This window comes from Pteropus medius, unplaced genomic scaffold (genome assembly GCF_902729225.1).
Source record: "Pteropus medius unplaced genomic scaffold, Ma_sr-lr_union100, whole genome shotgun sequence".
In the NCBI taxonomy this organism is placed as follows: domain Eukaryota; kingdom Metazoa; phylum Chordata; class Mammalia; order Chiroptera; family Pteropodidae; genus Pteropus; species Pteropus medius.
Genome location: NW_024354500.1, coordinates 31,704,076 through 31,727,422, shown reverse-complemented (window position 1 = coordinate 31,727,422; position 23,347 = coordinate 31,704,076). Strand labels below are relative to the sequence as shown.

Below are 23,347 nucleotides of genomic sequence, written 5' to 3'. Positions count from 1 at the left end.
AGTTTCAAGTATACAGTACATTGGTTAGACATCTATATAGTTCACAAAACAATCCCCCCAATTGCACCCTCCCTCCTGACCCTCCACCTAGCCAATGTATTAATGCTAACTGCATTCTCTATGCTGTGTTCCCCATCCCCATGACCTTCCCTCAGCTACTAATTTATACTTCTTTATCCCTTCTCCCCATTCTCCCAACCCCCCAAACCCCCTCCTCTCTGTCCGACACCAAATTGTCTACTATATTTGTGAGTCTCTTTTTGATTAGTTTGTTCTTTTTATTCCTTAGATTCTGCGTATAAGTGAAATCATATAGTGTTTATCTTTCTCTGAATTAAATACCTTCTAAGTTCATCAAAGCAATATCTTTTTCCATCTCCTTCCTTTTCATATATAGGGGTCTTATTTTCTTCTCTTTTCAGCCACTCTATCTTTTGGTTGGAGCACTTAATTCTTTTCCATTTAAGGTACTTATTGATAGGAATGTAATTGTTACCATTCTTTATTCCAGCTTTTGAAACATGTTTTTTCTTCTTAAAGAAGTCCCTTCAACATTTCCTGTAATACTGGCTTGGTGGTGATTAATTCCTTTAGCTTATTTTTGTCTGAGAAGCTCTTTATCTGTCCTTCAACTCTAAATGATAGCTTTGCTGGATAAAGTATTCTTGGTTGTATATCCTGGGTCTTCATCCTGTCGAATATTTTTTGCCAAGCTCTTCTGTCTTGCAGAGTTTCGTTTGAGAAATCAGTTGCCAGTCATATGAGTGTCCCCTTAAATGTAATTATTTGTTTTTCTCTTGCTGCTTTTAATATTCTTTTTTTGTATTTAACCTTCGGCATTTTAATTATGATGTGTCTTGGTGTGGGCCTCTTTGGATCCCTGATTTTTGGAATTATCTGAGCTTCCTGAGGTTTTATGTCCATTTCCTTCACTAGGTTAGAGAAGGAAGTTTTCCATCATTGTTTCTTCAAACAGCTGTTCAACATCTTGATTTTCTTTAGTTACGCCGATCAGACGGATATTTGGACCCTTAATATTGTCCCATATCCTCCTTATTTTTATAGTCTTAGCATCTTTTTTTTTTTTTTTTTTTTTTTTTTTTTTTGTGTCTGATTGAGTGTCCTCAGCTTTCCTGTCCTCTAGATAGGGCATTTGATCCTTTTCTTTATTCACTTTGTTTATTCCTTCGTTTATTCCATTTAATATACTTCCCATCTCAGATACTGTGTTCTTCATTTCAGACTGGTTCCCTTTTGTAATTTCCATTTCCATTTTTATGTTTTTTATCTCCTTGTTGAAGTTCTCACTGAATTTATCTACACTTCCCAAAGGATCATTGAGCATCTTTATAACCAGTGTTTTGAACTCTGCATCTATTAAATTGACTCCATTATATTTGGATCTCTGTTCTGTTCTCTCATATGGTTTCTGCTTCTTTGTATTCCCATTTTGCCTGCCTTTCCATGTCTGTACTAAGCAAAGCTCCTAAGTCTCTCGGTCTTATTAGTGTGGATTTGTGAAGTAGGTGTCCAGTGGCACAGTCCTGAGAGGGGTTCAGCTGCAGGCCAAATTTAGCCCAAGCCTCTGCCTCTCCGGGGCCACCTGTTAAGATTCAGCAAGCAATCCACAAATGCTGTGCTTATAGTTGCCTCAAAAGGCCACACCAGAAACCGAGGCACGCTGCCTCCAGTGTGAGTCTAGGCACTGCTCAGCAAGGAGCACCTGACTTGCTGAGGATATACCTGGATGTGGCTTGGGGGAGCTGTGAGTTGGGGGAGGCGGGGTTTCAGGGAATCCTCTGGGTGGAGCGACCTGTTATCCAGTTTGATGATGTCTCTATTAAAGCAGAGCTGTGTCTGGCGCACTAGGAGGAGAGAAGGCTCAACAGGGATCAATGAACACCGCTGGCACTTCTGTACGGAGCGAATCTTTCCTCAGCCCTCACTCTGACAGTTTCTCCCTGTAAGTCTCTGGTGCCCCCTGCGCACAGCCGAATTGGCACTGGTGCTCCAAGCACAGGTCCGTCACTCAAAAATCCATTCGCAGATGCGGCTCCTTTAAGAGGCATCTGCTACTGCTGCAGCCTCCATCTCAGCCACTTGAGACCTGGCAACCCTGCGTCCTTGCCTCATCCTACCTTCTGCCTCATCCTACCCTGCAGGAAGTTGCAGGGCAATTTCCTGGATTTCTTTCTAGTTGTATGGCTTGTTCATCTAGATCCCAGGCAAATTTTCCTTGCTGCTTCTCCTCGTTTCCATCACAACTTTGATTTGGTTGCCAGAGGAATAAACAAAGCCTCTGTCATCTATGCCATTTTTTTTTACTCTCTCGAGGGCACCTTTTTTTATGAGTTCTTAGGACACTTTCTCACAGGAAACCTCCCAGTGCACCATCTCAGATACAGATGGCCCAGTCTGCAGCCAACTGCCTGGCTCTAACACTCTACTCCCTCCAGACTCTGCATCCTCTCGCGTGGGGTCCCTTTCAGGCTGACTCGCCCTCCAAGTGTGTCCACTGCTGCCCATTGTTATCATCTAGATCACTCTCTTGGCTGTGCAGTTAGGCACCTCAGCTGGTCCTTTTCCTCAAGACCTGTTTTAGGTAAGAATCAGGTACCTCAATTACTGTGCTCTTCAACTCCAGGGTATACCTGTCAAGCCCGAGTCTGTTAAAGTGCCACCATCATTTAGCTTGTGGAGCTACAGTCCCCCAATAGCCCATTTCGAGAAATCCATGTCCCCCAATAATTTCTCCATCGCCCTTGCCTCCCATGGAAGAAGTCTGCAAAGGCTTTGGGCTTCTCTTCAGCAAGTCTTTCACGGAGTTACACTGATCTGTAGCACATGGAGATCCTTGCCAAAGTTTGTCCTTTAGCCAAAATGGAGACATTAGGAGGAAGTCTCATTTAACATCCTCTTACTCACCCTTTGAGATCCAACTACTCATAGTCTTCTGACATCTTTTCTTTTATTCTCCTCTACCTTTTCTATTGTAATGGGACTGGGATTAAAATATCAGCCCCACTGCAACTGTTAAAAGTATCTCAGAACTGTCTTTGAATAAGGTCGGCACTATTCACATATATGCCATAAGCTTGCTGTCTTCTACTCACCTTCCAAGTTTACCCCAGATGTTGAAGTTGAGACCTGCTAACACCAACACAAGGTATAAAAGCTACCTCACAGAAGACCAGAGCCAGCAGGTCATTTCTGTGATGTCCGCGTTCAGTGCTTACCTCTGCTAGTTTATACAAGGCAGTTGGGTGTAGGGTCCACGCAAGTCAGAGCAGATCAGTTTTCCTATTGAGATCCTGAATAGAAGTTCAACCATTAGATGTCACTTATGCTACCTTTTGCCACAGTCATACCTGGCATGCATCTGGAGTCCTGGCTCAGGTAATGGAAGAGTCAGCCTGCAGCAAGCAATATTTTGGGAAGAAGAAATAACCACCCTTTCATTGAGCCATCAGGGATCTGAGACAGAAAGAATTAGTGCCATCTATTACTATTTGTAACACAGGCACACTAGGAGCTGTGGCTATCAGATCTAAGGATGTGTATAAGATGGTTTAGGGTAGCTTATGGATTCAGGGGTAGTAAAATATGCCTTTGGGTGAAGATTGGCCGTGAATTATCACTACACAGGCCCTAGGTCCGTACTCTATCTGTACCACCAGGGGGCCTTGAAAATACCATTTAAGTAGGGCGTATCAAACTCCTATCTACAGACTTTGAGGGTATTTGGGACCAACTGGTAGAGAAGACGTCTCTAAATGTTGTTGCCAAAGAATTAAGTCACTTGGGTCAGTGACTCCTGAATGTTTTGCTCGCACCCGCGTATGAGTAATTACACTCATCTGGGCTCTCGCCAAAGATGGTTATGGAAAACATAGACAAAACAGCAGGCAAAAGGCCATCTACCTGACATCAGCCCACTGTTATTAATAATACTTGGTCATCTATTCAGTACCAACACTAATATTTGGTGGCTGTTACACACAAACTGAATCCCATCTTCTCCTAGCCAAAGGATTTTTACTATGGTAGGCATTAGGCATAGTGTGCTTCCTGTGGAGCTTGCTACCCACAAACCCTATGTCAAGAAAACTCCTTTCTACTTTTATTCTTTTACTGTTACAATCTCAAATTAAAATGCTTGTTACTACCCAGCATTCACTATTCTTTCTCCTTCCTTAATTCCAAATCCCTAATTCACATGAGCACAGTTGACAAACATGTCTCAAAAGATATATAAGAAATTACTAATATTGTGAAAACTATTAGAAATTAGGCTAAAATTGATGCAACTCATTTTTCAAGGAAACGTCCAGATAAAGGAACATAAGGAATTATACTAGAGACAATTAAACTGATAATTCTATGCCTTTTATTCAGTTATTTCAAAAATATTTGCTGATCATTTATTTCAAAATGTACATTTAAAAAATCCATACAAAACTGTAATTTGTTTTCAAACCAGACAGAAACAGTGGAAAAGGATTTTCAAAAAAGTTCACTGAAAGTAAAAAGCCCCCCTCCCCCCCAAAAAAACAACAAAAACTTTTACATGACCATAAATACGGCAGGTACAAATTTCCTTGAGTTCCTTGTTGAAATTTGGTCCATAACATGAACAGGCTAAAGTAGAAAAACAAAAAGACACCTTTTGTCCACATTTGCATTATGAGTTGCTCAGGGCACCAGCAGCCTCAGCTCATCCTTCAGATGTTTGTTAGAAGAACTGAAAAATGAGGTTTATAGTCTCATCACATAAACACTTGACTCTGTACCCAAGGACATGGTGGTACTTATAATCACAGCCAGATCCTATCAGACGAATAAGGCTGTCCGCACGTGGCTGATACTCAGAAAACTCCTTCCTCTCCACGTGAATAGGAAACTAGAATGCTTTTAGGCAGAGTGATGGTGATGCCTCGGGTGTCACAAATCTCATTCCCAGACACTGACTTATTAATGCCCCATCATGAGGATAGTTTTTTTTTTTCCTTTTCAAAAGATTTTTAAAAAATATATGGACTTCTAAGATGATGCTACAATGTTCTACTAGAGTGCCACAGAAACCCACCCAGGATCACGAGAATGACAGGAACAAAGGGAAAGTGGCTAACATTTCTTCTGTAGGGGATGACGACTGCCCCTCCCATGGGTCCGTTGCCTCCTCTTCCTAGGGCATTAGAAGGGACAGCAAGGCCTGTGGAAAGACCACTGGCTGGGAGGGTTATTGCACAACCCGGAAGAGCAAGGAAAAGGCAGGCAGGCAAGAGGCAGGGGAGAGGGGAGCTGCTGCTAACACAAGGTAACACTGAATTAGGAGTTCCAAGAAGTTCTGCAACAGCCGAACGAGACCCATGTCAAACAGGTATGAGTTAACACTTGTGACTGGGAAATAAACACGTTTATAATATAAACTTTGGGTTGAATGGGAAGCAAAACAGATCAGAAGAGGTATAGCAAGGGTACCTTTTTTTAATCTGGGTGGGGGGCCTGGAAGAGCAGGTCTCAGAATGTTTGGGCCAGAGGCACGGCGGCGGGGCTTAGTGCTCCTGGAGGCCTCTGAGCTTACCCTAATAGATATATGAGGCACAGGTGCCTGCATTGGGCCCTCACAGGGGGCCAGAAAACTGACATGAGAGAAATCAGAAATAAAATAGAACACACCACAGACCCTAACAATTGGGAGGTGGGAGGGTGACACAAATGAGGCAAAACTGTCACAATCTGTGTCTCTTTTACGTGTAACTGTGCCGGGGTCCGGTGTTCTCGGCTGCACATGACAGACAACCCTAGAGCCCTGGCAGCTGGGGGGCTGGCCACACAGTACAAGTGAAGGCCGGAAGACCACACGGCAAGTAAGGCACTTCTTACTCAACAAGAATAGGATCTGCTTGGGACAAACACATGGGCTGCCGAGCACAAGAGGCCGCATAGAGCCAGTAGGTCTCAAAGTCTCAATGCTTTTCTGAGACCTCCAGAAAAAGAATGAGTGAGGGGACATGAGGCAGCTGAGGGGGTGAGGGGGGTCTTTTTCAGCCTTTTGGGAAGAATTAATATTTATGTGAGAACCAGAGTAAAGAGTGAAAAGTTAGTAGTAGAGGCTTCCTCACTGGGCTAACCATGGGCTGGAGAAGGATTCTATTTAGGTTTCAAGTGATCTGGCAATGACTCAATTCTTCAGCTGTGCCCCAAGTCCCTCCTGACAAACAGGGCTGTGAGCTGGGAAGGCAGCAGGAGGGTAGACAGACCACTCAGTTGTCTTAATTCAAAAGCCTTCTGTAGACTCCATGAGCAAATGGAAGCCTGTGAAGATCAGGAATGGACATCTATCTGCTTGTGACACTGAGGCCCTTAGGGGAGTTATGTTTTTCTCTCAGGCCTAGGAAAAACCAATTGAATTAACTACAATGGGAGAAAAGCAGCTCTCCTTCTGGCTCAGCCTGCCCCCCCACCCCCACCCCCAGAACCTTCTCCTACCTTCAGAAGGAACACATGTAATTTATTAATAGTGCAGCTCTCAGAGCCTGGATGGTAAGAATGACTTTCCCATCACTGAACTTCGAAGGGGAATCGGAAGCATAGGATGCTCCCGTCCCGCCAACAGGGCCTCCTTCTCCCTCTTCTGCCACTGCCATCCGCTTGCCTCCCCCGCACACACTGGTGCCAGTTAAGATGTTGAGAGAGGCAGCGGTTGCTGAGGTAGATTAGCATGTGTTCTCCTGCTCTGTGGGTGGTGCTGGGCTGGCCTCTTAACTTGGAGGTGTCTGACAGGGCCTTCGCAGATGGCTTGGCATGTTGGGAACAGGAGAGAGCATTTAAAACTGAAGAAAATAGACAAAGTGGCCAAATCAGGACACGCCAGCCCAAACAAGCTCACAGGATGAAGTGGAATTGAGTTATTTCGGCCCCTGGCAACACAGTTTTTGAGCCAACCTGCCAAAGACTTGGCTCTGCTCTAAAAGAAATGTGCCAGGGATGCCAGTGGGGTGACAGAGCATCCTACAATTACCCTCTCATCCCCTTCCCCTCATATCATTCCTGAAGCCCAGCTGGTGAGACGTTAGCCTTACTCATGGTCTCAGGGAGTTCTACAGAGCAACAAAGATCTAACTCCCGTCACTAAACAAATGCTGTTCTTTAGGAAACAGAACCTGGGTTGGCAGTACCACCTCTGAGGCACACTATACCACAACGCTGGAGCCTACAGGAGACTTAGGGAACACGAAACTGTGTGGTCTCTGGTAATGAACACCTAAACACCTACGCACATGGAGGCTGCTTGATGGCAGGATGTGAGCTGCTGCTCAGCACCTCCCCAGCCAGCAGCGCACCACATGTATTTGCTGAAGGCATGATGCCACAGTTTAACGGGGCTCACCTGGGGAAGCAGTCTCTTGCAGGGCTTAAGAACACACCCAGGACATGGCCCAGAGAAAACCAGGGTGGTGGCTGTGCTGATGGGGCAGGTATAGGAGGCTGCTGGCTGAACAGCCCTGCCATTAGCAGTCACCAGGCCAGGTAGGGAGCCAAACCCAACTACAGCTATGGCAGGGCTGTCAGACTGAAATGGCTAAGGGTTTCCACATCAGGTCTGTCAGGTTGATGCCAAGCTACCCTTTTACCAAGGTTTGCTTTGCAGCCCAGAGAAGTGTCAGAAGATGGGAGAAACGCCTATTTTCAATAACACTGTCCCACTTCCTAAGGGGAATCAGAAGCAGCCAAGGGTAGTTCCTCCCATTTCAGCCACCTTATCCAGAACAGAGATGAAGGTCTACAGTGGTGATAGGAAACAAATCCCTCGGTCTCTAGAAAATTTAAATTGGTTTCTGATACAAGTGACATGGAGAAAAGGAAGTTGCCTTGATGAAAAGACTCACCCCCCCCCTTTTGGATAATAAGCCAAAGTTTGGCTTCTACTGTGATGTCAGAAAACGGAACAGCAGCACATCAAATTATATTGACGTTCCTATGCCCACCAAGAACTGCTCCCATAGCTGCAGCACAGAGTTCAGGGGTTCTCAGGACCTCTGAAAGCCTAACTCTTCTCTGGAATCCTCACAAGGCCCCATCAGGACGGGGAGGCCTTGTCTTTGCGGGGAGAGGAGGGGAAAGACTACATGAGGGATAGGACAGAAAGCCTCTCGTCGGCACAGCTGTGCTGCTTGTCTAAACAGCCAGCCCTGGGTTCACACTGTCTAAAATGTTGTAGGTGCACTCAACAAACATCAGCAGATGACAATGACAATTCCAAAGAACACTCAACAAGAAAAGCTCGAGGGTGAGTGGCCCAGGTGACCCTCCCTGGGGCCCCCGGGGCCCCAGGGGCCAGCGGGGGCTTGGTGTGACTACAGCTAGAGATGAAGTCAGGCAGCAGGCTGGCCCCTCGCAGGGCTGCCTGGGTCTGCACTTCAGACCAGCAAGTCCCCGTTGGGCTGTTAACTGCGGTCGGATTTGGTTTTGAATGCTGGTGAATGGTTGAAAAAGGAAGTGCAGCTGGGGCTGCTGAAGAGAGGCCTGGGTCGACTCCATCATTTCCGCCGCCCTTACCTCTCCTGAAGCCTGCTGCTCAGTACATTTTGCTCTTGCTCTAGAGTGGGAAGCCTCGTCCTCCCTTCAGCACTTCCACGGCAGAGCAAGGGCAGGCTGGTTTCCAGTCCCAGACCAGCCGCTGGCAAACTGTCTTGAGTCATGGGACCCAACACAGTTAACACCGTCCTTCTGGACCGAGCCATCAGGTCCCAAAGCCAAACGCCTTGGCATCTACAACAAGCAGTGGTGCAGCTGGGCCTCGAGACGGTCATGCAGAACTGGAATCATACATCTCGTCAGTTAATCAGCACCTAGGAGATGATGATCCGAGGGGGTAGGTCTCTCCTCTTCTTGCTCATCCACACGGGGGCCACCGGGGAGCCTGCTATTGGCCCCAGGCGGAAGCTCCTTGGCACGGGGCTTCTGGACTTTAACAGGTCCTGGGGACTGATGCTGGGTGTTGGATGCCAGGACTGCAATCTTAGCTCCCTCTCATTGTAAAAATCAAGACAGAAAAATTGCACAATACGGTAAAAGAAGTAAAAATAGAAACAAAGCAGCCGTGAAGGAAGAGGAAGAAGAGACAAGCAGAAAGATAACCAGAACCTGGGTTTCTAGAAAACCCAACACAGGACAGAGGTGAGGACATGAGATGGCTTGAGGGAGAGAAAGAGGAAGATTTTTGGTTTTATTGAGAATGCTTTATGGAAAAATAAAGAGAAAGCCAAGAAGAAAGGAAAAGCCCCGTTTAAAGACAGGTTCCTGCTGTCTGAGATGGAGCATCACGAGCAGGAAGAGGGAGGCAGTGATGGAGGCTCCCACTGCCCTGCTCGGCCCCCACAAGAAGATTCCTGTTCTCAGCATTTTGGCCTTAAGGAGACTTGAGTTTCTTAGTCCGTGGGGAGGTTCCATTCTCTGCTTTCACCACTCCATTTTCATGGTAACCTAGAAAGTGAAGGGAGACAAACATGATGTTTTTGCTGGTACCAGAGCAGGAGAAGGAAGGGTTTGAGGGCCCAGGCAGCCCAGCTGCTACACACAAGATTGAACTGAGGGGACCCCGGGCTGTAGCCTCCCACAGCAAACGAAAACCAGCGGACTGCCCCCGAGGGCTCCTGCTTTCCCCAGGCTCTTGCTGCCAGTGGCTCTGTTTGAGATAGTTGATCTCTGAAGATCCTTAAGCAGGAGGGAGCTGGGATGACACAGAGTAACTCAGAAACAGGCAGAGGCCTGCCCGCCCCAGGCCTGAGGCTGGGGGCCAGACCCTTACTGAAACCATTTAGCTGCTGTCGGTGTCTTCTGTTGCACTCGGGCCCCCTGAAGGGTAGCCACACACTTCAGCAACAACTCCTGGGAAGTTGAGGACAGAAGGGAGGACGTGGGCAGTCTGTAGGGACAAAGCCTTACCCACATGCCTGACACTCCCCTGGCACCAAAAAAAATCGTTTTATTGTTGTCAAAAACACGTGCTTGCTCCAAATTAAAGAGGCACATCTGGCCGCAGCCTCACACCCCATACCCACCCAAGCCAGGCGTGGCTCATCATCACACCCTGCGGTGCACGTGTCTGGTTCTAATACACATGAGCCCTTGCCAAGCAGGCCACACCTGGAGAAAGGCAGGAGAGTCAGAAAACAGATCCTGGTATAGACAAGCCCCAGGCTGGACAGAAAGTGCGGGGCTGGCAGTGCCCTGGGACCTGGAGGGGTGGGTGGTTAGTGAAATGTGGGAGAGGGCAAAGGAGAAGTGAGTGTCCCACCCCTGCCGCCCACCTAGCACTGTGCCATCTTGAGTCATTCCTGGAGACAGAAGAGGAGCCAGCAGCCTGGGAGGCGGGGGCGGACTACGATATAGAGCAGAGGGCAGGTGAGGACAGAGTGGCCGTGCAGCCTAGAGAACAGGCACAGAATTTGGCTGGGGTCCAGAAGCCATCCTGAGGACACGCTTCCTGCCAGAGTTCCCTGCCCAGCCAATGCCCTGCCCCACCGTTGCCAGAAGGGCTCCTGGCCTAGTCAGGGCCAGCCCCACCCACGGCCCGTCCCTGGCCCACACCCAGCCACGTGCCAGTCAGGTCCTGGCAGGAGTTGAGGAGCCCCAGGCCCAGGGGAAGGAGTACAGACGGAGAGCCGCAAGACAGGTCTGGGTAGAGCCCAAGGAGCCGGGCCCTGGCTCCTTCCTGCCCAAGACAGAATTCCCCGCTGCCTGCCCGCGGGCCTTGGCACTCACCAGATTCCCTCTTGATGAGCCTGGCTGGTAGTCTGGGGGCAGCTGGGACTCTCCGCTTGGCACTCTGCTCGTTCCAGTATTCCCGCCAGTGCCGCAGCTGGGAGTGGATGAAGCGCCACATGAGCCAAGCCTGGGCAGCACACACCAGCAGCAGCACGCAGAGCCTGCAGAGGCGCAGAGCAGGGGGCTCAGAGGGGGCTCAGGCCGCAGTCCAGCGCAGGGGAGGAAACAGGTCAGAAACCCTGCCATTCCCATGGCCGGTCACACTCGGCCCCGGCACACCCCACCCTGGAAGAGCACAGGGTTCGTTCAGTGCCAGTCTGTGCTCTAGTACAGGGGCGGTGACAGACGGACAGAGGCTAGAAAGACCAAGAAAGAGGGAGTGACAGATGCCTTTCAAGCTCCATAATCATGATGCCCCCATGCCTGGCTGGGACCCATGGCCTGTCCCTTTTGTACCCATAACACAGACCACAGCTCATGTCAGCTCCATATATATTGGAAGAATTCAAGTGACTTGCTTTATGATATAGCAGAAATCATTCTAGAGTGGCTTCTCATTTGCAAGCCACTTAAATCTGAGCAACCCTGGACAAATGAGAACCCTCTCTGGCCTAAAGGTCTCATGGAAACACAACGGCTTCCTTGCTGCTACGGGAGGCCACTAGCCAAGCTGTTGAAAACACAGACACAAAGAGTTCAAGCTCAGCTGTAACAATCACTGAGAAGCTGGATGTGAAACCTACTGTGCACCATGAAGTGCCCAGGGTAAGGGATTCCCATGTGGGCTGAGGCCCTGACTAGTCTGAGCGGGCCAGGGCTGGGAAGTGAAAATGGTTTTGATGGAAGCAGAAGTCTAACAGCTCTTCTCTCCTCAGGACTAATGTCCAGAGATTTCCAATTCAATACCAATGTGTGGGAGACTCAAGGGTCTGCTGCCTCCTGATCTTCTGTGGAAGTTATGCCAAGTTCAGGAGGCTCTTGGCAGCTCTCAGGGAGCCCGAGTTTATTGCCACAGGCTTCTGCCCAACTCACCTGCAAAGTAAGGTATTGAAGTTCCCTTTCTCAGGGTCAAAGGCCTGGTTTTCCATGCGAGCAAGTCCAAAGCCGATGGCCAGCACGGCGAGAGTGAGGATGAAGAGGCGGGTGACCCCAAACACAGCAGCCCAGGCGTTAAATCTGCTCATGGAGGTGAAAAAGGGACATTAGCCTTTAGGGTCAGTGAGGGAACCTTCACTCACTTGAGAAGCGACCCAAAGTGGGAAGAAGGTTCAAGTGTGGCTGAATAGGGTGCTGGAGGGATGAGGTATCTAAAATAAAATGCCCCAGAAAAAAAAGAACTTTGGGGCACTGCCTACAGATAAGAGGGCAGCTGACACCCAAGGAAGGGCCCTCCCACCAGCCAGGTCTCAGGGGAGGCTCCTGCCTCCTCCCCGCCACCCCAGCTCCCCACATCGGGCCAGCCAGCCCCGCTCTACCACTTACAGCTTCTCGTTGTTCTCATCCGCAAAGTAGAAGAGCCGGGCCATATGAAAGAGGAACTCGGTCGAGTACTGCAGCAGCAGCAAGATCAGGCCTAGGCGGCTCAGGCTGGGGAGAAACAGATGAGCCTCACGGTCCCTCCCAGAGACCACGGAGGGCAGAGGCAAGTGGCCTGCAGCCCTGGGCGAGGCTCTCCACTCCACGTTCCCTGGCTGGCCCTGCCTTATCCTTTAGGATTCAGTTCTGCTGTCATACCTTTAAGAATTTTTCCTAATACTGAAACCTGTGGCCTTTCACCTGTCCTGCCAGGGTCAGGTACCCCTACGCACTCCCATAAGTGACCCCGGCTGACGCTCTTCATAGCATATGTCACCTTGCATTCATCACCTGGCCCAGGCATAAAAAGTGCTCAGAACAATTTGCTGAGCTTTGCTCGTAGAAATATGAGGGATTGCCACTGCCTGATTTCTTCATTATCCAAGTCTTCACAGCTAAGAAGTGCATGAAGAAGCAAAACTCAACATAATACAAAACTCTGTGCTAGAGAACTAACCTCTAAAAAATGAGCGTCCACTCAGACATCAACCCCTCTGCTCAATTCCAGGCATGAAGTTGTTACTGACTTTCTTAGGCACTTTGCTGTAGATGGTCAGCTGTCATTCAAACAAATGCAAAGTGAAATGACAGGTCCTGCTGATCATGCGGGGCTTCAGGAAATCAATGAGATAACGTAGGAGCACTCATTAGCTCACTCACTCAGGCAGTGAGTGATCCATAAGGATTTGGCCAATTCCACCCAATGAGACCAAAGAAGCGCAGACTCTATCATAACAGTCACTGGATCCTGGGACAGGTCAAAAGAATGATGTGCAAACTACCCAAAGTCTTCGCATGGCCCCGAAAGTCTAACATGATCCCGCCCATGACCTCGCCTCAAACCTCACTTTCTGTACTCCAGCCACACTGGGCTTTATGCGCACGCCCACTTCAGGGCTGTGCACCAGCTGTTTCCTTCACCTGCCCAGCTCTCTCCCCAGATCTCCCCATACCTGGCTCTTGTCATTCACACCTCAACCTGAGTCACCTCCTCAGAGATGCCTTCCCTCACCACACCAAAGGTGCAAGGGCACAACTCGCTCCATTACATCGCCCTGCTTTATTTTCTTCACTGCACTTACCACACAGGAAACTATTTACTTATTTCCTTATTTATGGTCTGCCTCCCGTGAGAACAGACACCCCAGGAGAGCTGTGTCTGTCTGCCTTCACCCAGATATAACTGCAGCTCCTAAAGCAGCCCCCAGCCCACAGGAGGGCTCAGTCTATTTTGAGTGAGTAAAGGCCTCCAAAAGCCAAGCTCTTCACCAAAACAAGACCCCACATCATTCTGCACTTCAAAGGCCCGTCTTCTGTGGGAAATTCTGTAGCCAAGGGCTTCTCCTTTCCCCACACTCACTTCTGAAAACAAGAACAAGGACAGAAGGGAAAGAAGGTCACGGTACCCAAATGAGCAGAGACACAACTGCACCTTCAAATGGTGCCAGCCTCACTGAGAACGGGACAGGTGTGATTTTGGAGGACCTGCTGCTCCCTGCCCTCTCAGTCCTATTCTCATTCCAAAACAAGAATTCACAGAACTCAGCACAAACAAGGTCAGCTGCTGCCCTTCTCTTTCCCTATGACATGTCAGATGTGGAGTGGAGCATCTCACATCTTTGGGAAGAAGAAGTGGTGATACAGCAGGAATCCAACAGCAGGAGGAAGCTTTCCTTCTATTAGGACCTGCCTATACATTCTCATCCGGGCCCTCGCCACATACTGCTGGGGTCACAGGGCAGACTGGCTTCCTCGGACCTATTTTGCAGGTGACATATGGGCATCAACACAAAGGCGGAGGTGACCCCACCACCCAGCATTCGCCCCTCCACACCCATCTAGGAATTGATGCTGCTCTAGGCCTCCAGAGATGAGTGAGAAGGTTTGAGACCTGCCTTCCTCCTGACCCTGTTACCCAGAATCCATCATCCTCACAAGGTGCCTGCTGTGAGGACCTAGGAGATCATGGGCACCAGGACCTCCAGGTTCCTTAGCAGAAAGCTACACAATGCTCAAGTTCCCAAAACGCCAGTCTAGAGAAAGTAGAGGGTATTTCTGCTATACTGCATGACAACATCCAAGAAAAACCCAAATTAGTGATGGCATATCCTATTCATCAATATGAATCTTTTCATAGAAAAGACATCCAAAGCCAAACACCATAGCAATTCTCTTGACTTCTGAACAACCAAGAAGGGACTACTCTACATTTCATTACAAATCAAAGGGAAGGGGGTTCCAGGGCTGCGAGCTCTGACAGCTTCCGCCACTGGTCACAGCTTCAGGATGCCTTGCACCTAAAAGGCCACAGATCAAGTGCCAACATCCCTCAGAAGCTTCCCCTGGCTGTCTTAGGTTGAGATAGTTGCTGTTCTGGGTTTCCCTGGCAGATGACACAGTATAGCGCTTATCACACTCAACTGTCCTCCTACTATGTCTGCAACTGTCTCCTACTAGGCTGAGAATGAACCACTAAAGACAAAGAAATCTTCGATCATCCATCTCTGTATTCCCGGTCTAAGCCTGGTGTTTGGCACATAGAAGGCATCTAATAAATGCCTGCTAATTGAATGAAGGTCTGGAGAGATGCATAGACACGAGGGCAAGATGTGGCTGCTGCTGGAGTCTCACTCACTTTAGGAGGTATGCTCCGGCTATGTGGACCAGATACAGGCAAATGTACTGGAGCTGGCGGGGAATTTCCTCCTGCAAACAAAAGAAGCAGACAGAGAATGTTCTCATCCCTAACTGAAGATGCAGGAATGGAGGGGAGTGTGGAGGGGTGAGGGCAGGCCAGGCCACCTTCACCATGGCCGCAGGGCTAGCCTGCTTTAACACAGGCAGTCCCAGATCATGGCAGAGGCCTGTGCACCAGGCTGCTGATTAAGTCTGAGGGTGAGGCAGCAGCTTCGGGTCCGTAGTCAGAGGGCAGGGTTGGGTTGAGAAAGAAGGGACAGGGACTGGGGAACAGGGCTTTTGGAAATAATTCAGAAGGAAGCTATTAAAAAAAAAAAGACTGTGGGAAAGGCAAAAACTTTTCCATCCGCCACCCAGAAGATGAGAGTTAGAACTCCCTCAAAGCCACATACATGTCTGGTGTGGAGGCAGGCAAGAGAAACTCTCATGGAGGTCTTCCTGGAGACTTCGACAAGGGCTGACTCAGCATTTTACTCAGCCCGCCAACACAACCCCATCTCCACCCAATGCTCTGTGCTTCTAAAGGAGGGACAGAGAACTACTGGGAACAGCAGGAGGGGAGGGGAGGACAAATGGTTTCAAGAGGGGGAAACGAGTACTCACCTTCCGTACCTTCTGGAAGTATAGCTCAGGAAGTGCGTGCAGCCAGTAGGCCAGCTGGCACAGGTAGAAAAACTTCACCTGGAAGCTGGAGACAAGGGAGAGAGTTACACGAGAGGGATGGAGAAAAATGTCCCTGCAGTGTTTGCTAAACGCAGGAGAGGAAGGCAAGGGCCAGGCCTGGGAGGAACGAGAAAAGGAGGCAAGAAGGTCTGCCAGCACCACACCGCTGGGCCTGGGGACCCTGCTCCACAGACAAGACCACTTAAAGGGACACAGAAAGTCCATGGAAAGAAACAAAAATGATGAAGAGAAGGCAGAAGAGGTGGGTCTTCAGCCTGGAGAAGAGAAGGCTGAGGAGAAAGCTGAGTCTAGAGCACTGTCAGTGGAGAAGAGGGCGGGGCAAATATACTGAAGAACAAATGGATCGAAGTAGCAAAGGAAGGATCTCACTCAGCTTTAAGACCTCTGTAGTCATTGTTCTACAGAGTCTGAGGAAAGGCAAAGAGTGGTCTCCTGAGGACATGGAACCAGCCGTTGCCCTCTGGGTGTCTCATCTGGAACAGGACAGGAAGGGGATGCTACCTCCAATGAAGCACCAGCCATGGAAGGCAGGAAGAGAAGATGTGCTGTGAACTTGAGTGAGTCACCAAGAAGGTACGAAGCCGGAGAACTTTATAGAGATTCTCTGCTTCTGTATCTCTCACATGGTTTAGGAACCTGCTACAGACTGAAAGTCTGTGTCCCCCTCAAAATTCATCTGTTGAAATCTGAATCCCCAGTGTAACAGTATCAGGAGGTGGAGCCTTTGGGAAATGATTTAGTCATGAGGGCAGAGCCCTCATGAGTGGGATTAATGTCCTTGTAAAAAAGGCCCCAGAGAGCTCCCTCTCCGCCTCCGCCCTGTGAGGACACAGAGAGAAGAAGGCCGTGTATGAACAGGAAGTGGGCCCTCACCAGACACTGAAACTGTGGGCGCCCTGATCTTGGACTTCCCAGCCTCCAGAACTGTGAGACATAAATTTCTGTTATTTATAAGCCATCCAGTCTATGGTATTCTGTTATAGCAGCCTGAGCTAAGATGGTACCTCTGAGGTAGGGGCTAGTGCAGATGACACTTCATTCTGAGATTCTCAAGTCAAGGGGACTAGGAGAAAGCAGCTCCCAGACAAGTCTGCTTTCCATGATACTGTGCCCTAACAGGCTCGGGGTATGGTTGGTCCCCATCCAGCTGGCACCCTGGTATTCTGGCCACATTTTAGGATGAGGAAGCCAGTGGACCAGCTGGCTCCTCCCTAGGGACCTAGTCATGAGCATACTCACGGGAGGTACACATGCGGGTAGTCTTCCCAAAGGCTTCTCGGGTTTGTTAAATATCCTTCCTGTGGTGGGAGAGAAGAGATGGCATTTAGAGATGTGAATGTGAGACCTACTGGGGCCCTGAGCAGACCCAGGGGTCAGGGACGCACCTAATCTCCAGTTGCCGGAAAGACAAAGGAACAGGAACCGTGAGAATGAAGGACCTCTCCATTGCCAGACCCGCTGGCATCTGGCTAGTGTCTTTACTGTGAAACAGAGGTGATGGAGTAGGAAGAGGTCTGCTGGGGTTAGGAATCTGTACCTGGATGTGGGCCTTATAATCACACTAGCTACAAGCTCTAAACAAGTTAGTCCCCAAGCTTCAGTTGGCTCATCTGTAAAATGAGGATAAAAATACTTGCCCTCCCAGTTATTGTTAGAAATAAATGTGACAGTTACGTATGTTTATGTGTCAGTGTCCAGTATTATGCCTAGCATGTGGCACTCAGGAAATGCTTGGAGAATGAATAAGCAAATGGACTCCAGAATCACCGTCCACTGGAAAAAGCCTAGTTTGGCTTTTCACATCACCATGGGCCTCGCTATGACGCCTCACCCCATAGGCCTCATAAGCGTAACATATCACACTGCATTGTTATTGCTATGCAAGTTCCTGCAGCCTTTGAACTTTTCCTGCCCTTCTTTATCTTTGGCAACTAGCCCAGGGCCTCTTATAGAGTAAAGGAATATAACCCGAAAACCTCTCATCACAAAACGTCTAGAAATGCTGGATGAAATGTAATAAATATTCTTTTAAATGCAAAGCAGAGCTTACAATAAGAAAGGAAAAACCTCTGGGACCCCAAAAAGGACAGGGAGCTAAAAGTTATAGCAATAAGGTAAAGGTGGAGGGCCAAGGTCTCTATGCCCATGTGGAAACAGAAGATTGTGCCTTGGGAGGTGACATCTGAGACCCTTGTATAAAAATTGGGACCCTTAAAGCGCTACAACCTCAGAGAAAGAGTAGACCGCAAAGAGTTTGACGACCAACACAGGAAGATGAAGAAGCTGCCGCCTCATCCTGGGCTCAGGATGAAAACAGAAATATTATCCCCTAAAAATTTGTAACCTCAGGTTCACTTTCACATGGGTTTGGAGTTCAGATTTATAGCACCTGTGTGATCCAGGAATCATCAGGCTATGAAATTAGTATTAATAGTAGTGTTGTGAGCCAGTGATATCATTGGGACATACTCTCATCTTAGAATGTACAGGATTCTCACACATAAAACCTTGCTAAAGATGAGTTTACAATCCAAGATTATGAAACACATGAGGAAATGAACCACCGAAGGACAGGTTAGTATGAACTCATTTTAGAACCAGGAAAACAATGGGACAGACGGGAAGGATCTCTTGAATCAAGACGATTTTTCAGCGGCACAGCTGAAATCTGAGCTGGGCCACCAACTTCCTGGTCCAAAAACCTCAGGCCTGGTTGCTTCACTAAGTCAAAAAATTAATGAAGCCGGTGGCTTTCATGAAGAGGCTGAGAACAGCAGGTAGGCAGTGCTCAGGAGAAAGAGGCAGCCAACACAGTTTAGTGAGAAGTACTCCAGGTTATACTATCCATCAGCTCCTCAGTTTACTTCCCAGTGAGGACTGATCCACCCACTCTGGGACATTTCCAGTACTGTCCACAACCCCAATCCCACAACCTAGGGCCTCATTAATACAAGAACCTGATAGGTCGTCCGATCATGCACATGCGCCAGCGTAGCCATGGAAACTTAGATCTAAACGAAAGGTTATCATCCCAAACCCTCAGCCTCATTTCTATCTAGTCTCTTCTCATTACTACCGCCTTTACTCCCACCATCACACACAGACTGAGGCTCTGGGGCATGTGAAGCTGGAGGAGCCCACATGGCTGCCATACAACCCGGCCAATCACACACGTGGCTTCGTGAAAATGTTGGACCTGGGCACACAGCAATTCGTGGTCTTCCACTCTCTACCTCATTCCAGGGAAATCACAGAGGTGAAAACGTTCCTTCCTAGAGGAAGCAGTGAAGTATTTAAGGAGGAAAATGGTACTTCTGGGACTGAGGTAGAAGAATTTCTGCCAAAAAAAGACTGGCCAAGAGAGGCAGCACCGAGAGAAATCTAAAGCCCAAATGATCTTGTGATTTTAAACAGGAACCCTCCCCAGCTTGGCCCCTTTACTTAGGAGACTAGGAGGTCAGAACTTTGAAGCCAGCAAGCAAAGTCCCCAGAAAAATGCTGCTTGCTTGCTTGCGAATGTCCAGTCTTCTGGGACTATGCAGGAGGGGGTGGAGGGAGGAGAGCATGGGGAGCCAGAGGAAAAATGACTCACTGCTCTGAGAACAGCCTTTTCCAGACCTCGGGCCAGGCAGCTGCCTGAGAGGGGCCTGGGGCAGGCATGCCAAGTACCTGAGCACCCAAGGAGCCAGGTGTGGCAGAGGGAGCACCTATAACCGACCCCAATTCCCACCCACGGACAGGTACTGGCAGAGTGTCTGCGGGAACTTTTGAAATCCTTTGTTCTCTTCTAGTTCTACAAATCGACCTATGAGCTAAGTGAGGCCTGAACTGGAACAATCTCTCCCTTTCCCCCTCCTCCGACAGCCTTCCTTTTTGGTGTATGAAGAACAAGAACCATAGAAACAGCAGAATCCAGTCATAACAGTTGCTTCCTAGATTCAGACGTACCTCATAGCATTTGTCCTACGGGTACAACCAAGTACTAGAGTTCCAGTTTAAGTAATTAGTCCATTAGCAGAACTCAGCCCTAACACAAGCACCAGCGTTCAAGGTGTTCCCTCTACCACGTTCTCACTAAGCACTGGACTTTAGGTTTTAAAATATGAAGTGAGGTACCCCAAGGAAGTCAGCCCATCCACCTTGCCACACTCCTATCACTCCACCTGTATAAATGCAGAGAAAAACGTCTGAATCAAACACCAATATAAAACTGGTTATTTCTGGAGTGAGGGATTTGGGGTAAATTTTTGCTTTCTTTTTTCAACTTTCATGTATTGCTTACTTTTTTTTAAGAATGATCATCTATGACGTTTATAAAAGCGGTCCATTACTTTCAAAATTGTTGAAGGACAGAGCAAGAAGATGCATTTGCAGTCCGTTCATTTTCACAACCAATATTTAGTGAGCAGTTAGTTTGTGCCATGCACTGTACTAGGATACAGCAGGGAGCATGGTGCCTGCTCGCAAGCAGCTCAGAGTCTAGTGGGAAAGGCAGACAGCAAAGAATATGCACGTGAACAAGAAAAACACCACAGTAATGGACACAAATTGTGGGGGTTCTCTGAGGAGGCGACATTTAGGTAGAGGCGTAGCCAGCAAGAAGGAACCAGCCATGAGACGTCAGAGGACAGAAGATCTGATCAGAGGAACAACAACCGTGCAAAGCCCGGGAGGCAGAAACAGCAGGAGAGTCATAGCAGCCAAGGGAAGAACGGTGGGGCTGGGGCCAGTGGGATGAGATGGGCAAGGCCAGCAGGGCCTGGAGCACAAGAGTCAGGAAGAAAAAATTTCACTGCAAGTAGGATGGGGGATTTTAAGCAGAGGAATGCATAATGTGATTTACATGCTAAAAAGATCTGTCTGGCTGAGCAGAAAATGGACTGAGATGGGAGGGTGTAGGAGGAGAAACAGCCTCCGTCTAGAAGGGAGATACTTAGTGATCCGGGCCAGAGCCGATGGTGGCCTGGACTACAGGTCAGGGTTTCCCAACCTTGGCACCAATGATATCTGAGACTGAGTAATTCTTTGTCGTGGTGAGTGTCCTGTGCACTATAGGATATTTAGCAGCACCCCTCGCCTCTACCCACTAGATGCCAGTAGCACATTCCCAAATGTCCCCTGGAGGGCAAAATCTCCCCTGGAGAGAACCACTGGATGGGAGATGGAGGTGCAGGTAGAAAGCAACCAACGCAACCTCAGTGTGTTCTGGAGAAAGGGTTGGCAGGGCCTGCTGATGAACTGGCTATGAAGGGTGAAAGAGAAGAACCAAGTAAAACGTGCATCAAAACAAAAAATAAGATTAAAAAAAACACCTAGCTATTTTCACTTCTTTTACAAAACTACCCTCTCTTCTTCAACTGTTTTCATTCCATACAGAATGGTACAGATGGAGTAGGTGAGGGCTAGGAGCTACATGGTATTATTATTAGGAGCTGGGGTCACAGGAGGTTTCCAGGGTCCCCTAGGTCTCCATTTCCTGTTGGAGATGTTGAGTAGGGAACTGGCTCTCACCATAATAAAAGCCTGTTATGAGCTTCCCCAAGAAAAGTGCTACATTCTCCCAGACTAATTAGCATCATCATTTTCAAGCCCTTGAAGGCTGAGAGAAGCAAAGACAGAGCAGTTGAGCATTTTACACTCTGGAAGGAGTGTTAAGTAACTTGGCTGTTGGCCTCCAATCTGGTCTAAATGTGTCACAGCTGCTGTGGAATGTCTGGGGTGAGGTAGAAAGGGTAAAAGTGATTCATTCAGAGATGAGGCAATGCTTCTCTTGAAAGACCAGTTAAATGTGCGTGGTACCCTGAAGCTGTTCTGTCTCAGAGCAGCTCAGGGCCTCCAGAGGCAGGCATGAACCAAACACCAAGCAGTGGGGAGAGGTATGAAATCCAGCAGTACCTAGACTTCGCAGGGTCAGAATGTGCACTGCACAATGGCAGGGGGCGCTACTCGCACAGACTACCTGTAAGTCCGTGGGACAGAGTAACACGTCAGCCCTGCTTCAGAGGACAGAAGTCTTAGGTCCTGCGTTCAAAATTCCTAGTGTTCTGTTCAGGAAAACTGTTTCGAAACTGTTTCGTGATTAAATGATAACAGAAATAAAAACAATGTACAAAAGAACATGTTGACGTTTTGAGAATATGAATTCAACATTCAGCTCCAGAGGCAGAGAGCTCCTTGGGGTGTGAAAGCTCATCACTGTCACTGAAGGAAGACAACAGGAGTGAGGGTGTCAGTAAAAGGCAGCAAAGGAAATTTATAAATGGTCACACAGGGCTGCTGTATTTTCCAACCCCAGGCCTGGATTTCTCATAGAACAAGCCTAGCTCCTGAAAAACAGACCAGGTTACAGACAGGTGGTGCTGGTGTGGTGAGAGAGGGTGGGTGGAGGAGGGATGCTAATTAAATACTTCCTAACAGGACAGGCCGGATCTTGTTACAGAGAATCCCAAAGGGCCGTCACATTCCTTTGCACGAAGGAATTTTGCTGTATCAAAGGCTGTTTGAAATAAGAGTCCTACTGTATAGAAAAGGGAGGTAGATCACTTGACTGGTCTTCCAGGCATTTGTGAGAATGGAACGACTCTCACAGGGTTTGATGTGTAGACAAGAGGATGCTGGCCTTGTTTGCAGGCCAACAGGGTAAAACAAAGTGCACTGGACTTAGAACCAGACACTCCCAGGTCCAAGCCCTGTCCTTGCTACTTCAAAGGCACGTGAGCATGGGCACACGGGGAAACTTAAGTGTGGGTTTCTACAATCCATAACACGGGTACCCAAATGAACATAAAACTTATCTTATGGGACAGCATTTGTGGGAGGGCCCTGTAAAATGACAGTGCTATCTAGATACATAGTACCATTACTGTAACCTCGCACAATAACTATAACAAGTAATTGTTTTCCGGACAAGTTGACTCTCTCCAGCTCTATCATTTGGCCTCTTTCTCACCACGATACCATGAGAATACAAAAATAGCTTCAGTTTTAAGAAACTGCTCCAAGTTTCCACACTGCTCCTTACTCCTTTTTCTTTCCAGCTAAGCCCTTTGAGGTGATCTTATTAGCAATCCAAGTTGAGCCATGCTGCCTGGCGGCCCAGGCACCACCCTTCCGCAGTCCCGAGGACCACTCACCGTCACCACCACGTAGAAGCACCATATCACTGAGCTGAGATGAAAGACGACCAGCTGTCCAGATTCATTGAACTTGCTGTGTTTGACCTTAGAGAGATGAAGCCGTTTGCTGATTTTCTAAAGAATAAAGAGAATTCCACGTATTAATATATATGAGTATACTGGTAACAGGCAGGTTTCAAACTCCAGTTCCTCTCCATGAAAGGGCTGAAGTCTGAAGTCAGCCATAATACAAGTTCTTCAGTGCAAGCCTACTGTGTGTGCACACAGTGCTTAGTCTAATGCAAGTGTTTTAAGAAAGCAGCAGGGTTAACGTCTTCAGCCTAGATGTCAAGAAAGTAGCCCCCAACCAGGCTACGTATGACAGACCCATAAGGACGCTGTCCTGTCATATTTCAGACAGCTCTCTCCCCATGTAATAAATACTGCTGTTGCAAGCGCTGACTAAAGAAGGCTGTGAGAGGAGACAGAGACCATCTGGTCAA

At 48.3% G+C, this 23,347-nt stretch overlaps 1 protein-coding gene across 1 annotated transcript in view; it reads right to left on the bottom strand.

The window, feature by feature from the left end:
- Window positions 1-4,364: 4,364 nt before the first annotated feature.
- TRAM2 (translocation associated membrane protein 2) overlaps window positions 4,365-23,347 on the bottom strand; it is a 68,468-nt gene continuing 49,485 nt past the window's right edge. The window contains exons 4-11 of the mRNA XM_039853182.1: window positions 22,863-22,979; window positions 16,969-17,027; window positions 15,649-15,733; window positions 14,984-15,054; window positions 12,256-12,360; window positions 11,806-11,949; window positions 10,771-10,934; window positions 4,365-9,489 (exon numbers count right to left, since the gene is read on the bottom strand). Coding sequence (XP_039709116.1) covers window positions 9,416-9,489; window positions 10,771-10,934; window positions 11,806-11,949; window positions 12,256-12,360; window positions 14,984-15,054; window positions 15,649-15,733; window positions 16,969-17,027; window positions 22,863-22,979 — 819 coding nt within the window. The 3' untranslated portion in view covers window positions 4,365-9,415. The remainder of the gene's footprint in view (window positions 9,490-10,770; window positions 10,935-11,805; window positions 11,950-12,255; window positions 12,361-14,983; window positions 15,055-15,648; window positions 15,734-16,968; window positions 17,028-22,862; window positions 22,980-23,347) is intronic.